Consider the following 17,027-nt stretch of genomic DNA (forward strand, 5'->3'; position numbering starts at 1 on the left):
CTGATCATGTCTTCGTACCTTCTTCTTCATTCCCTGCGGTTTTTCTGCCTAAACCATAACCATCGCCCTATTTTCCTCCAATCAAACATGTCTTGGGAGTCACGACATTATGATTAAGTATAGTATTTCCGCTGAAATAGTCGCTCTGGAGCACTTTGCCAATTCAAACAGACGCAATTCTCACGTTGACAAAGAAGCCACATAAGAGGAACAGCGCGCGTCATTGAGGCGACGCATGTAGAAAAGTGCGGAAATTTTCCAAGGATATGTGAGGGAATGGCGTGAAGGATCAACAGAGTTTTTGGAAAGGAAAAGTTACCGAAGTGACAGAGAGCGAGTTAACACTTTGCAAATTGAAAATGAATACAGAAAGCGCGAGAGAAGAATGAATTTTTGAAGAGCTAGAGAAAGTCATGTTGACGTGAAGTTTGGCGCCGAAGGAAGTGTTGAATCTGGAGTATAATTTAATTTATCGCCTGGCTCACACCATGTGATCCTGTGGGAAGGAATCTTAATGGCATTGACAACGGGGGAAGTGAGAGAGAAGAGAGGAATCAATTGGATGTTTGTGTTGTATTGTTGTGCAAAAGTGCTTAATGTCATTCCGCGGAAGCGTGAGAATTTAAAGGAGGCGCGCCTTTAACCGGAAACCCGCAGCAAAAGCTCTGGGGTGTGTGAATTTTAAAAGTCTCTTCTCCCCCCCAACCAAGCTAATCACTCACATTCCCTGAGCCACCAAGTCATCTCTCATCCATCAGCCTCGTCTTACGCGCCACATTCATCTTCATCACTCGCCCATCCCCCAGGGGGCTCTCCTGGCGAGGGGCTCTCAATAATTACAAGGTGGGATCCGCACTAGAAAATGCTAGATGAATTAGGACACACCCTCACACTCAAGCATTCCATCCATGGGTGGATTATAGGCACTAAATCTCTCATTGAGCTTTCCAATTTTTCACACAAACGCCTCATTTGCAGCATCTTAAGGGCCTTTACCTTTCTCAGCATTATCCTTCGCATTTTGGGGTAAAATGATCTATTTTGAGAGATGTAATCCTCTGAATTTTCACAGGGAAAATGAGAAATTTTGATTGAACAACGCACTATTAAATTTCACACACACACAGAATCGCTTTTATGAACATGAAGATATTGACAAGCAATGAAAGAACATCGATTTATGACTTTACCCAAAATTTTCATAATACTTCCTTCATGCTTGACGGCTCGACATGGCATAAGATGCAACAATGAGGAGAAGTTTATTCAACACTATTTTCCTTTCAACGCCTCAGTGGCGCTTCTTTGTGTTGACATCGTGCATGTCGAACAAGGGCGAAATTGACAAAATCGCTCATTTTTCAGGCGCTGCGAGAGAAGCAGGAAGTGATAATAGTTAGAATATGTCTTGCTCGGCTGGAGAGCTTGAATGCCGAGGCTCCGGATGGTTGGATGAGAGTGAATTTTTCAGAGGAGCCAACTTTGAAAGGACTTTCGCCAGTGCGTAGAGTAGTTTATAAATGGGCGGCTATTTTGGCCACATAAACACGCCACAAAGAGACTCTGATGCCCTTCTATTTATTCAATGGGGCTGTTGGCCTGACCCACCCCCAAAACCCACCCACTAAATCTTCCACCCCACTGCCATGCTGTATGAGCACTTATGCAAAGATTGTGGATGGAGATAAGACACGAACGACCATGAGGGGGAGTTTCTTTGCCCTCCCCCGTTATGTATTTCCATATTATATTCCAAATGGACTGCATAGAATCTCGTAACTGAGATTGTGTAGTATTTTAACTGAGACATGAGCAAATAGTCTCAATTTTCACCAGAGAATTATTGGATTTTGTCTCTTTGTATCATTTTCTAAATTCTGAGAAGTTGACTTGCTGTCTGTTGAGATTAAACATTGAAATGAAATTGTACTGTTGTCGGGAAACAATTGGAGAGATTTTCACTGAAATAAGAAATGTTAAACATGTGTTATAGTAGTTATAAACAGTCTTTGGTGTACTGAATCACACGTGTCAGTCTTAAAAAGACGATTGTGATATAAACTTCACCACTTGAGTCAAGAAATTCACCATTTGGGCTTATTTGCTGTTCCGATTCAGATGCTGTTCTGTGACAGATTGGAATTTGCAGAATAACTTGCAAAACGGATCAATTTAAGATTCTTATTCTTATTTTCATGCATAAACCTGAAAAATATTTTTAATAAATTTTTTTATCACGGAATTAATAATTATTTCATTGTTTTGAGAATTTTGACGAATTTCGCAATTTTCCTTTTTTCTTACACATTTTGGAATTACTTTAAACTTTAAAATAAGCGAAAAAAGACTGTTTTTTTCTTATTCATTTGGAAATGTTTAAGTTTTACGTGTTTAAGGTTTAACATTCCTGAGTTTGACTGGGAATTGGTCCATTGATTCAATGTAATTCCCTGATTATTCTGTTTATTTATGAAAAGATTCAAATTGCAACATCAAAATGTCCTTAAATTATGAATTTTATGATTCATATTGTATACGAATGTAACTGTGATTTAACTTTGACTAACTTGTAAATACTTTATTCTCTTTATTGGTTCGAGTTCCAAGAAAGCATTCACTTGTTTCATTATCTCCCTGTTCACAAATTCAATAGTGCTGACCTGTGATCTGATCTCTTTGGCTCCTGTTCGGCCATATCGAAGTCTCTTCCTGCAATTTCACCCCGTTGTAGGAAATGAAAACTGGTCACTTTTGTGCCCTTTTGCAAGGCTGTCAGAGATGCAATGGAAGAAAATGCGGCAAGTTCACCTTTTCTCTGGTTTCTGTTTGCTCACACGAACCTGGGAGAATTATATTGAAGAGCCAATATTGACATTCTGTGCACATTCCTGTTGTGTTTGTAAATTGCTCCAGAGTTCGTGCCGCCCACCAAAATAGTTTGCCTCTGCCGGAAACTTTCCCTCATCGTCTGAGACAGAGAAGAAAAGCCCAAGGAAATTATCGGGGAGTTCCATTTTGGAGGGCGAGGAAATTCAATCCTGAATGTTTGTAATTTCTGCTGCATTCTGCCAAGGACAATTTGAGGGGAGGGACGAAGGAGGGTCAGTGAGTGGGTGACGCTTTTCACATGTGTAGAGATTGTGTAATTACCCAACACTCTCCACAGCTTTCATCATACTTTTCTTGTTTACTCTGGCACCGTGTGTCTTTTTGTTTGTCGGAGAATCAGGACACACGATTCGCCTTGCATCGCCAAAAGCATGGCAGGATGGAAACTCCTTTTCCCCCGAACTCTAGCTCAACTCTTCTTGTTTACCGAGAGATACAATACCTTTTGCGACATAAATTGATGTTGGAATAACACCGGAAGGCGACAGGGAAGTGGATGCCACTTGAGATGATCTATTTATCAAATTAAGATGGAAGGAAATTACAGAGGAACAACTATTTTTACACAGTCTGCAAAAGGAGAGTCTCTTGAGCTGATTTGGTGTTTTATTACTCACACTTTTCATCACCTTTTTCACATGCTAAGATCACAGAGATAATTAGGTTTGTTTTCACGTCACAACTTACACACTCACACACACACTTGCTCGTCTTAAGGATTAATTTGCAAAGTTGTGCAGAAAACTTCTACACATTTGCACACGCTCTATAAATCTCTTCAACTCCCGCGCCGTGTTTGGTGAGAATCACGCCCAAAGCATATAAGATTATGAAGAGAAATAACAATGGAGATGACTTTTCGAGCAAGTCTTCGACTTTGGCCGATCAATAGTGCAGAACAAACCATCGTTTTTTGACCGTTGCAAAAATTGATACTTCACAAAGAATAGTTAAATAAGCGTGCGCCGAAAAAGGCGTTAATCCGCCGTCATCGGTGTGACGTGAAAGAGCAATTACACCCTTGAATAATTAATATTTTCAGTGTGAAAATTTAAATGGCAACAGAAGAGGCGCGCAATTCAAATTTTCATGATTAATCAACTCAAAGTGAATTTTCGGCGGGGCGAAGCAAATAAAACTTTTATCTCTCCGCTTGTGTACATTTTCTAATTACTTTTTGGCAAAAAGCTGTAATGGCAATACTACAAATGCTAAACGATTTGCTCACAAGTTGTCTGCAATTTTCCTCTAAACAGTGATGATTAAGTGGAAATTTCTCCAATGCATGCAACTAGTTAGAGTGTATGTTTAGTTTTATATACCTTTTGCTTGTGCATCTGTCTGAGCCGTCTGAGCTCAGCATAGTTCTCAAATAACGAGGAAATTATTGCTGGTTCAGCAAAAACTATTTGGAGAAGCATTTATGCTTTTGAATTCCTCACAAGGGGAAAATCACTAGCGATTTCAGGCCATTCATAATTTTCTGGCTATTTTATTAAAATCTAAATATATCTAAATATTCGATTATTTTTCTCCATATATTGCCGCCAGAGGGCAGCAGTTTAAACCCTAAAAGCATGTAGAAGTTCCGATTGTATTTCCCAGAGACAAGTTTGACTGGGAATTATAGTGATTATAGTTTATTTAAAGGTGTTTAAACCCCGTTTAATAATTCAATATATTCACTTATTAATTATTTTGCATTTTTTTCTTGAAAATCAATCATTTTATGTTTTTTTTCTTTTATTAATACAAGGAAAAATCAATATATAAATATTTGATTGAGACCACTAAGATCTCCCAAAAAGCGACTAGTGACTTTCCCCTTGATTCTTCCTAAACACATATTTCATACATTTCTCAATAAATCAATTTACAAAACTACCAAGTAATGTTGGTCTCTGCAAAGCTGTATAAACTTTCCCTGTTGAGTTAAAAATCAGCAAGTTTGCGGGAATATTTTGGTGCGAGAAAGAGAGAGAGAGAGTTTAGAAGGAAGAATTTACTGTGCGATGCAGCATTGAAGAATAGTTTTGGATAATATGTGAAATTGTTTGTTAACTCAGAAAATCCCTTTCTGTGTCCTTTGATCATGGGAGTTTGCACAGACGCTTGAATTGCTAACGACACTGACCATGCAAAGAGCTCACAAAAAGCATGTCCAGGAAAATCCTGCATATGCAATTTTGGGGCTAAATTGCACTCCAACTCTGAGGGACAATGTAATTAAAATGCACATGTGAATTCCATTAAGTCTACTTGAGAAAAATTCCTCACAAACTGATGGAAATCTTGGACTCTCGTGTGTGCTTGGCTGAGTGAATTATTAAGTGAAAGGACAGCCAGAGAAGATGGATTAATGCTGGCTGCAATATTGGCTGACGGGGAAGATTTCGGCCAAAGGAGAGTAAATAAGTTTGCGGTGGTTTGAGGGATAAATTGCACATCCTGTATTTGGTCACGCAATTCATTTTTATTTGTACGCTTTGCTGGGTGTGAAGATTTCTTTAATGAAATTGTGTGATATGGCGTTGTCCTTAAATAAACGACAATATATACTGTGGGAGGAAAATCTCTGGGAGGAACAAATAGCAGTCATTCACATGAAAACTTTTCTCCTCTTTTTTTCCTCCACCTCCTTTTGCTTCCTGCCACAGTTCAAGCACTAAAAGGAAGATTTATGATGTTCTGCCTTCTTATTGACTTTGTCTAACATGAACACAACTTCCTTTTTTCTCCCTGTCAAGCGACTCTTCTCGCCCTTTACATTATTATTACTTGGCCAAGTGGAAGTGTTGGGACATGAGCGAATATTTGAGTAATTTATTCTCATGTTCATAGTTTCTTTTGGGCTGATGTGAAAATTGATAAATATATCGCCACAGGAGCTTTTGGGCGTTGGAATGAAAGTTTTCGCATTTGCTGGGAAAATCTCTTTGAGAACTCTTTGTAATATTGATTTTCCCCTTCTTCAGAACACTTCCAGGAATCATTTTAACTCTCAGTATGTGTGCAAAAAAGTTTTCTGCTTGTGTCAAATGTCAATTTTATGAACATTCCTCATCTTCAACTGACCTTTTGTCGCTTCTGGCCCGGCTGAAAATTCTCATTTAAATCCCCTTCCTTTCATCTTCTCTCGCTCTCTCTCTCTCTCTCTCTATGTTTAAATTCGCCCCCCGAGAGAGGCTTAAAATGTCTATTTGTTAGTCAATACTGCTGAGGAAAATTTATTTTGTCCCTCATTTGATGTCGCATGTTCTCAAACAATCCAACCTCTCGACATCATTTCGATAGAAATATATAAAGTCATTTATAATTCACTGACAAACTGCGTTCCTAAATTACAAATTTAGAGCTATTTCGGGTGAATTTTTCACGTTACATTGCTTTTCGTTTGATGGCGGTGAACGTGTGCTTCACACACACTAAATATTTAAAGCTCTTAAAAATATTCCTCCAATATCACAGAGTGTAATTTGTAACATGTCACAGCATTCAAATAGATTCCATTGAACGGTACATACAGTAGTGAAAATGAGTTTAGGACACCTAAGAAATTTTCTATCCATTTTCGAGACGAAATCTTTCAGATGGCGATGAAATCAAGGCGATATCTCAATTCGGGGCCGAGATATTGGAAATTCCATGTAATAACTATTAAACTGTCGCGAATAACCACATTGAATTATGAGTTTAGAATGTTTAGAAGACATTTACATCATTTTATGTTTTGATTTTGACTTGTCAATTTGCTTTTCGTATGTTTTTAGCTACCATTCAACGCTTTTGTACCATTTCTTCCACAAAACCGCGACGTAAATCCCGTTCACAGATCTTGATAAGATCGCGACTAGGCTTTCTCAAGACACGTGACGCCGCATGTTTTATGCATGACAGGAAAATAGTTCTAATTGCGTTTACATATTCTGTAACATCCAAGCGTTGTAGCGATTTTAGCACACAAAAATACTCAAAGACACTAAAATTCACTAAACTAGTGAGAAATCAATGAACTAGTGAAGACTTTGCGTGTCTAATATGCAAGTTTTTTTTGAGAACATCTCAGTTATCTTGGTTTTCAAGTCTCAAACATAGAAAGAAGTATAGAAATTGGCCCAAAATGTCTCAAGTGTCCTACACTAATTCTCGCAAGTGTACTTTTACGAGGGAAAAAATGCCATCGCGCTCATTGAAATATGCTTGAATGGGTAAAATTCAGCCATTGAATGTGAGGAGGGAATAAACACTCACCTCACGTCACTCAGGGATGAGCTTTGAGTCAAAGAGGCTGAGGTTCATTGTGAAGACGTCGCCGTAAAGATCGCCACAACGTCGGTTTTGCGATGGGGAGTCAGAAGGGATTTAGATATCGTTATGGGAGGGTAAAATACACACCTTATATTCACTTTTGATCCGTCGTCAGCCCAAAAATATGCCCATCGAAAGTATCCGTGATGCGAAACAGGAAACTGGCTTTTCTGTCATGAGCTTTGCATGGCCTGTCGTTTTGGGATTTGGGATGAGAGTTTGATGATTTGGGGTGGATATTAGAGTGTAGTGAAATTTTCATTTCTTCCCAATATACAACAATTTCGAGGAATTTCCCTAATGACAAACCTGAGAAGCTTAATCACAAATTCATGAGCAAAATTTCCTGTAATTATTCTCTAAAGGACTATTTGCATAATTGAGTGGTGATAAAAGGTGATTCACTCCCTTTTATCCGCCACTGTTCGTGAAATTTCATGAAATATTGGTCGTCCAGTAGGTGAAAAAGGGGGTGAGTGTTGGGGTGGAAAATCAGCAAGCTCCCAGACAGTCTGAAAGCACACCCACATCAGTTGGATTGCGAAAATCCATCGGGAAGAGAGTGAAAAATCCTCATTTGCGTAGGTTTGGGGGCTAAAGAGCGCTTTGGGGGATGAAAGAGTGGGATTGTGAGGAATGGCAAAAAGTCGTGAGGGAATGGATCAATTTTCCAATGGTTCCACAACCAATGGAGGTGGGAATTAAATAGGCATTCTCCTTGGCCCCAGACAATTGTGCTGCGCCTTGATGATGATGAAGATAATTTCACCATTCGTGCGTGTCTTATTTTTAGTGAGTGAAACCATCATTAACTTCCTTCTGTCTCTCCCTTTGCCGTGGCAGTAAAAAGTCAATCTAATGTTGGCATGAATTTTCAATGAACATCCACTCTTGATTCCAATCTCACTTTCTTATTGGACACTTCTTTCTGATGGAATTCTCAAGTGTTTCTCTCATGTTCTTCTTCAAGTGTGCTCCTGAAGAAACTCTCCTCTGTTGCGCGCTTGTCCGTCACTTGATGCAATCCGGATCATATTTACATTAACTATTTTTCCACTGCTGTGTCCGAGAGGAATTTATTTAAATCGTCCGTGTGAATTGGAAACTATGGAAAATCGAAATCGCAATTTTTCAAGAATGTGAGTTGAAAATTGCGCATCAATTGCAGCGGAATTTGCCAAAATTGCCTCAAAACACCTTCCAATCGTTCAGTTTCAGTTGATTTTGTTGGTATTTATTGAAATTTTTGACTAAAATATGGAAAAGTCAATTGAAAAACTAAAAATATTATTTTTCAAATTTAATTTTATTTTTCTTTAAGTAAAAAGTGATAAAATATCAATTTTTCATGTTTTCAAATGTACTTTTCTTCACAGTTTTCAAGTGTAAAAATTAAAAAATATCACAAATATTAATGAAAATTCATTAAAAGTCTAAAAACATTCCCGAAAATCTACATTTAATATATTTATTAAAGAGGCATTTTATGCGTTTGGTTGCTATTTGAGCCGATTTTCTTTCAAAAAAATCTACGACGTAAACGATTAATATTCAAATAAGAATTTCCAAATTTTTTTTAGTAGTACAACGAATAAATCAGTCAGTTTTTCAAAAATAAATAAGACGAAAAGTATGAAAAATCCACTTTTCGTCGTTTTCGATTCTCCCGTCGAATTGTGATAACATTTCTGCACACACAAAAAAGACCTTCATATATCGGGAATTTATTCTTGCAAATGAATGGATTCTTTTTCAATTAAAACTTTCACTCACTCTAAATTGGATGTATATGTATGCGTCGTTTTTAATTGATTTTCCAACTGGATGCGCTCAACTTTTATCCATAAATTTGGGACATTTTTTTCCCTCCGACTTTGCGTCCAATCAAGCGTCCGACACAGTTAATGATGGATTTGTGCCAAAAATGTCACATTTTCCACTTAATTCTATTATTAATGTGGCATAATAAGAATGCAGAAGTTGTTTTGTCTATCAATTTCCCTATATTTATACCTGATTAACTCAATATAATGGATAAATTGGCATTTTGATATTTTTAGTCCATTCAACAATGTCACGTTCTTAGAATTCTAATTATGTGAGCTTCAATATCAGCTCTAGAAGTATACTAACTAGTTACAAAATTAGTTTTTCACGGTTTTGTTGGAGAGACTTTGGGGAAGAATTCTGAATGAACCTTAGAAGAAAACTTCACGGAATTCGTCTTTAACATCTGAAAAATTACTGAAAAACACAATTAATTGCGGTTCAAACTTTCTTGCTGGAATAAGAAGTTCTTCTGGTTATTTCCCTGATTGAATGTCCTTTCTTGCGCAGGCGAAAAATCTCCGTTCGATCCTTTGAAGTCGTTTATTGTTCACGCCCAATAACTTGATATTCACTTAATCAAATTGTGATATCGAACACGTTTAAAGTCAAGATAATAAATGAAAATTGACAGGACAATTATCCTGAAGACACCCTGGATACATTTCAATCACTTTAAGAACCTTAAAAAATGTTGCTGAAACGGCGCTGTTGAAAATCTGGTTATTTACTGCTTTGGCTTAGTTTAAGTATCAAAAAGGGATCAAGGATTAGGCCGAATATCTTCAAACTCTGCATGATAATTACTGATTAATGAGGAAAGATTGGTGGAAAATTTCAGATCTCTAGCTTCACGTGGAAATTCGCGGCACATCGCGAATCACACAATCATAAATTTTATCCTTTTAATATCAACTGTTCTGATGGAGCCACTATAAATTCAATTCAAATGCAACAGTATTTGACGCTGAGTTTTTCCACGAAATTCTCTCTGACGGCTATATTTCAAGGCACTTTTTTAATTACACTCTCTTTGATAATCTCATAATCTTGCCAAAAGGCCATTTTTCTCATATTCTCACCTCAACACCATTGTTGCTCTTTTGCACTTAAACATAAAGCCGAAAAGTACACCACAAAAATGTAGCTTGTCCATTAAGTTTTTATTCATGGGAAAAGATGGGAGAGTTTATTGTGGAGTAAAATATTCTTATCGCACTCTTCTTGAGCAGCGTTAAATAGCAGTATTACTATCCACCTTGTGACAATAATTTGGGTTTAAAAGACAACATAAGAGACGGAGGCGAAAAGGCGCATCAGTGTTAATCAAAAGGACAGAGCATCCATCAAGAGTGACAATAAAGTGTTGAGTTTGCGCTCTGAGTCTTCCGGGTGTGCAAAAGTGAGACTTGTTTTGTACCCACGCGCCAGCATAGATTTATATTCTTTGAGAGATCGTATACCTATCACGAGTGCCATGGATCCGGACGGCGCCATTGGGCGCCAGGAGGTGTCCACGGGGGCGAAGAAGAGACCACCGAAGCTGAAAAACACCGATCGCACAATCTCCATTACGATAGAGAACTACAAACCACCGGCGCCGGTGATCGTGGACGACGGCATGATCCTGGAGGAGATGGACAGCCTGCCGCCGCATCCCTCGTCGGCACCCCTGGACGACTACAACCCGCCGAGCATCTTCTACGTGGACGGTGGCAGCACCGGCGCCATCAGCTACGACGACTGTCCGCACTCGCTCTACGCCGCGCGCCGCGGCAGCTTCCGGCGCTCCGACACGCTGGACGTGAGCGCTCCGGGTCTGCTGCAGATGCGCAAGACCAGATCCTTTCACTCCAACGAGCCGCCGACCGTGGAGGACGTGCTGATGGCGCGCCGCACGAGCAGCAGTGTCCGGAACTCACTGCTGTACCCCAACGAGCTGGCGGTGGCGCCACTGGCGACGCCTGAACACTCTCCGGCCTCCGAACGCCGGAACTGCTCCATGCATCGCTCCTTCAACGATCCGCAGAAGCAGCGGATCATGAGCCGGCGGGATGCGATGAAGTGCCACTCCTTCAGTGAGAACATCTACCCGGACGAGAGCGAGGAGCGCCGCAAGGATGTGAAGAAGTTCAGCTCGGCCAATGTGTCGCTGGAGAATGAGCTGTTCAGGTCGCGGAGCAACAGTCGCACGCGGAGTCAGCCGGAAGAGGAGACGGCGGTGGACATTAGGGTGGAGTACAGTCCGCGTCCGGCAGTGCTGAAGCGTCAGATGACGACGGTGCACTCGCCAGAGCCCGCCGCTCATGCCCTGAGCAGATCATCGCGCACAGCCAAGAGTTTCTATCTCTCGCCGGCGTCCTACGATGAGCTACGATCAGTGTCACCTAGGCGATCGCCAGCGGATGCTAGGAAAGTCTACAGTTCGAGCATGAAGTACAAGATGGACAAGGAGAATGCGAGTCTCGTTCCCACGGGAGCCAAGAAGTCCAAGAGCTTCATTGCGGACGCCTTGCCGGTGCCGCGAGCCTTCGAACTGGAGCGAAACATATCACCCTACGGCTGGGATCGCGGCAAACTCTTCCCAACCGACGAGATCACGAAGGTGCAACGCAGTCCGAGGTTAACGCAGAGTATCAAGCTCCCGGAGACGCGATCATCGTACGAGAGCCGCCGAAGCTCGCTCGGCTTCGACACGCTGGGCGATGTGGACTACGACGCCGTGCTGAGGTCGTACAGACAGGGTCATCGCACGCGCCGAAAGAGCTCGACGGCGTCCCGAGGCAAGTCGAAACGCCCCACGGACTTCGACGAGAGCGACGAGAGCATCCGAAAGCGGAAGAAGATCGTGTGCATCGTGACGACGGTGTTCGTGAGTCTCGTGTTCGCCACAGTGTTCGTCGTGATCATTTCGCTGGCTCACTCAAGCGGCTCAAGTCACCACACGCACAGCAAGTCTCAGAAAACATACCCGGTCACCAGAGGACTTCCTCTGCACTACAACGGTACAGTTTGAGAAAAGACTTGCATCAAAATTCATTGAAATTTCCCGAAGCTTTTCCCCCCAAAATGCTATCGACATGCAAACTTCCCGAAATAGCAATGAATAATTTTGTATGTTTTGAAAAATATCTCAACGTTCTGGTTCTTCACACGTTCCCAAACATAAGCATTTTGCTTAAGAGAAAGAGGAGTTCCTCTTCACACAACCCGATGAGATTGTGAAAGTTTCTCTTTTGCATATTAATTTGCCCTTTAGAAGAAAATCACGAAATACAGCGTGGAATTTTGAATATGAATAAGCAAATGTGTACGCAAATTTACACATTCGACAGGAGATTTATTCCATCTATTCTCAACGCGTCCCATTGTCACCCCCACCCCCCACCCCGGGGGTTGTTTCCTAGGCAGGAAATTATACCTGAGCGGCATGATGAGAAATTAAAGCTCCGCTCCGCATAAGTAGACACTTGCCAAGCGTCCACCCTTCATTAACATTTCATTGCGAAGGATGGCGTGGAATGTTGTCGAGACATTCTGGACAAGCAATTCCGCTTTTGGGCGGAGGCGAAACTACAGACTCGTGCCGAGATTTCTCGTTTTTATTGCGACGACTCTTCGCGGGAAAAATCACAGATTGTGTTGTCAAATCAAGTGTGTGAAAAAATTTTCTGATTCCCGCGCGTATTTTTATTGATTCTTGAAGCGATTCCCATTCAAACAGGGAATGTTAAAAATGTGTTATATTAGTTTAAAACAGTTTTTGCTATCCTTAATTCCGCACGTGAGACTTTAAGTGACGATTTTGTGTTAAAAAAATCACCACTTGTGTTATTTTTCATTTTGATTCACACGTGTTAAGCCAATTTGGATCGTCTGAATGTGTTATTTGAAACTGACTTTCAGATATTGTTTTAAGAAATAACTTAATAACTTGCAAGCATGAATCAATCTGCAATTGTGGCTCTAATTTTCACGCATGAACATGAATAATGTTTGCAGTTAATCCCTTTTATCATAGATTTACTGACTATTTTCTTCCATTTTCAATCATTTTAGTAAATTTCACCATTTTCCCTTTCTTACACGATGTGTATCGCTTAAAACTCTAAAATAAAACATTAGTTTTAGCGTGAATTACAAACGCTGATCTTCCTTGTTCAATTGGATTGTTAAATTTGACATGTTTAAATTTTAACATTCTTCAGTTTGAGTGGGAATCGCTTCCTTTATTCTACAATTTTTTACAAACCGAAGGGAATTTAGAAGAATCTCGGCATCCAAGCAATCGCTTAAGTCTAACAATGCCTGAAGCGCCAGAGAATTATTTTCCAAAGGTGGAAAAGATCAACCACGTGAGGAAAACAGTCGGAAATTTTGGATGATGGTTGGCTGAGGGAGGAGAGAAAAAAACAACGAACGATTAAAGTGATTATTTTATTTACAGCATGAAAACATTTCCACAGGAGATAAGAAAGTTGTTTGAAGTTCATGCCACAAAGGAAAATTGCTTTCATTCTCTCTCTCATTCACTGATGGGAAACTTTGTCCGCGCGCGGCCCACGGAAGGTGTGGGCTCATGAGGGGCTCCGCCTCGAGTGCTTCCTCCACGAAAGGAGGGCATAAAAGTGATTTATTCGTAGCCTCTGGAAGTGGCTTCGAAAATCTGCTCATAATTTTTGGTGATTATGCTGAAATATGCGTTCCAAAGCCGAGATACATTTTATTGTTCAATAAATATAATTTTGAGTTGGCACCTCTTGTTGTGTGTGGCGCGCACGCGGGGGGAAAATTGCTCATTTTCCAATTGAGATGTCTTACGGTTGAGGGAGTTTTTCCCGCCCCTGGGCGAGCGACGATGGGAAATCTTGGGGTTTTTTCCATTGAAATTCCAACTGTGTCGCCTGGGACATTCAGCGCCTTTTTGGACGTGTGCGGAAAATGAGATTTTCCCACCCACCAAACGGCACACAGAAATAATGAGAGAATTTAGCAAATTGATTCATGCTGAAGAATCACAAAAGCATCTTGTGAAAATCATTAAATTCAATATTCAAACGCCTATATTTTCCATATATACACCAATTTGCATATGAGAAGAGGTTGTGAATCAACAAGAGAGTCTCTCTCTCTCTCTCTCTCATTGTATAGTTTGGTGAAATTTTGCATTCCTCAGCTGAAGGAGTCGAATTTGCCGGGGGAAATTGTGCTCAGCATAGTTAAATAAGAAAAAAAAAGAATGCAGAGCGTCAGCAAATTTGTGCCATGCAATGCAAAAGTGTGTGAATTTTCACACTTTTATGCTCTTGCGGAGGAGAAAGAAAAAAAAGGATAAAGTCAAGAAAGCTCTCGTATTTCATCCTGGCCAGAGATGACATAGAGCCATTACCATAAATCACAAAGTGTGTGTATTTGTTTTCCGTCTGCTGAAAGCAATTTCCAACTCACAGCCATTGAGAGACAAGCTTCGCTGGCACACCATCGACACTGTGCCCTGGATGGGATCCTTCCCAGGGATTCAGCACTCCGTGAAATTTCCGATAATTGAAAATTTACCCAAAAATACCTCCTAATTAATTCATGGGTGGATAATGAAGAGAATTAATTAGAAAGCCTCAGAAGGTTGATAAATCAAATTCTGGAAGCCCGTAATATTCAAATATTAATTCTTTTTTGTGCCTGAAACCTTTGAAAAGCGACATTAGAAAGAATGATAATTGGCTAAATTCAATTTGATTTTGCTAGAAAGATGAACAAGAAAAGTTAAATTCGATTTAATCTACTTCAATCTCTAAATTCGCTAAATTCCATCGTAAATTCAATATTTTTCTTATAAAATCATCAATGAGAGTGTGAAATTTTATGTGATAAAACATCCAATATTAAAGCTGTTAATTTCTGTTCGCGACAAAGTTTTGAAATTATGGAAAAAATTCTTTGTTTTTAGTCTTAGAAACTAGGAATAAAATAAGAATATTCTCTTCTTAATCTGTTTTCTTAATGTGTTTTGGTGAAAAAAAAGTAGAATTGAAGCAAATCTTTGGAAACCTCTTTTTAGATTAAAATGCTGAAAAAGACTGGAAATTATGTCGAGAAAATACAGAACAGCTTCATTTATAGATTCAAGAATATAATATTTTTCTGCAGTAAAGTAAAATAAAGGGAGAATTGTCCGTGATCAGTCATATTAATATTGCCAGAGGAAAGAAAACACAGTTGCAAAATTTCCTAATGGAAACATTTCCGCTACATTTCGCAAAAATCTTCGAGACCCTGGAAATGTTCGAGGGCGTGAAACATGGGAAGGAGTTGTGACTGAAACAATCCTTGTTTGCTGCGTCACATTCACACAATTTCCCGGCATTTGGTCGTCCATTTTTGTGGGTGAAACGCAGAGGGGGAAAGCAGCTTCCAAAAGGGAGCACACAAGACGTAAATTAGAGGGTTTCAATTGCTGCCACACGGCGAAAATTGCTTTCACGTATCCCAGAATCCCAGATTTCCTCCCTCATCCTTTACATGTCTCAGCAAGCATTGCGGAGTCTTAATTCTTGTGGTATTTCTCTCTTTCTCTCTCTTTCGACAGTTCGGCAGGAAAATGAGCGACTCATGCAGGAATCCCTGAATCGGGCCAAATTCGCCAAAAATTTCACCGATGCTGCTTCTCTGACTGCACAAGAGGAAATTCCATAACGATGCTTTGAATTCTTCCGCCAGCATTCGCGCTGCCAGCGAGTCTCCGGCATGGCGTGGTGGGCGCTCCTCAGCTGGATGGGGAGCGCGAGTAAGAATTCATTACGCGGCAGTTGATGAGTCTTCGACTGCACGGCGGAGTTGCGGCGGTATTTGGGCGGCCCGAGGCGGCAAATCCTTTTTGCCAGCCCAAATGCCTTCGCGCGCACGGAGAATCCTGGCCTCCCCCGCGTTCCAGCTGCAGACGCGCTGGATGACGAGAGCGACAGAGTCTCCCGTCATCAAAGGGATGTTCATTGTTAGATAGAAAACTGCATTCATATCGCGCTCTGTGTCTCTCTCTGCAGAAGGGAAAGCAAATTACAAATTCGTGAGCTCGGGGTTCATCAATTTGCCCCGCGAGTGCTGCCAGGTTTCGCTGTGAAATTGAAATTTACGCGCAATTGCACACTTAATAAGGTAACCGTGTATTAGATGAGGTTTAGCGTTTAATCGCCGGAGAGAAAGCGCCGCATTGAGGAAGTCAAAAGGCAAACTTACACTCTATTCCCACAGCAAATTTTCTCCACACAGATTTTCGCTTGAAATCCTTTATTTCCTCTCGCGACTTTTAATTCAATAAGCTGTCTTAAACACTCTTCTGGGAAATTGTTAGCCATCGGCAAATGGAAAACTATTGACAATCGAACAAATCCTTTATGTGTTGGCCAGAAAGCTTGCAAGAAGTCTATTTTGTATCGATTTAACTGCTAAGAAGTTATGTTTTCAATATCTATTCAAGTCATATTCTGGAAATTTTACCTTCGCAATGCAAATTTATTTGCAATATTTGTTAAATTAGAGCCTCAAATCCTTTCCGGGTCCTTAAAATAAACAACTAGAGAATATTTGCTATCTTTTGAATACCAGAAATGTCTTCAAAGTGTTGAAATTGAAAATCTCTGCAGCATTAACGTAGGCATTGACACATTTTGCGCAGAGAAATGAAAGATTCTTGTATTTGAAAGCATTTATTGGCAATAAATACATATTTTCGGATGTTTATTGACCACTAGAAGACTGAAAACCATGAAAAATTTGGATAAATTGCTCAAAAATAATATTTTCGCAAACTAATTCTCAACTTTTCATGAATCTCTTAACTTTCAATTCGATATTTCTGTAAAAATCGACTAAAAACCGGTTTTTTTGGGTATCTTTTCCGACCATAACCCTAAAATATTTCTCAATAAATATCGATTGAGTGCACGGCATCGTCGAATCGATTGATATATCGAGAAATCGAGTTTTGGTCACGTAATTTAAACGTC

The 17,027-nt window shown here is 40.1% G+C and overlaps 1 protein-coding gene across 1 annotated transcript in view; it reads left to right on the forward strand.

Annotated features, from left to right (window-relative positions):
* LOC132261085 (uncharacterized) overlaps positions 1 to 16,466 on the forward strand; it is a 71,940-nt gene extending 55,474 nt beyond the window's left edge. Inside the window, exon 7 of the mRNA XM_059759619.1 lies at positions 15,611 to 16,466. Coding sequence (XP_059615602.1) covers positions 15,611 to 15,717 — 107 coding nt within the window. The 3' untranslated portion in view covers positions 15,718 to 16,466. The remainder of the gene's footprint in view (positions 1 to 15,610) is intronic.
* Positions 16,467 to 17,027: the final 561 nt, after the last annotated feature.

This window comes from Phlebotomus argentipes, unplaced genomic scaffold, assembly GCF_947086385.1.
Source record: "Phlebotomus argentipes unplaced genomic scaffold, Phlebotomus argentipes genome assembly scaffold_18, whole genome shotgun sequence".
NCBI lineage: Eukaryota > Metazoa > Arthropoda > Insecta > Diptera > Psychodidae > Phlebotomus > Phlebotomus argentipes.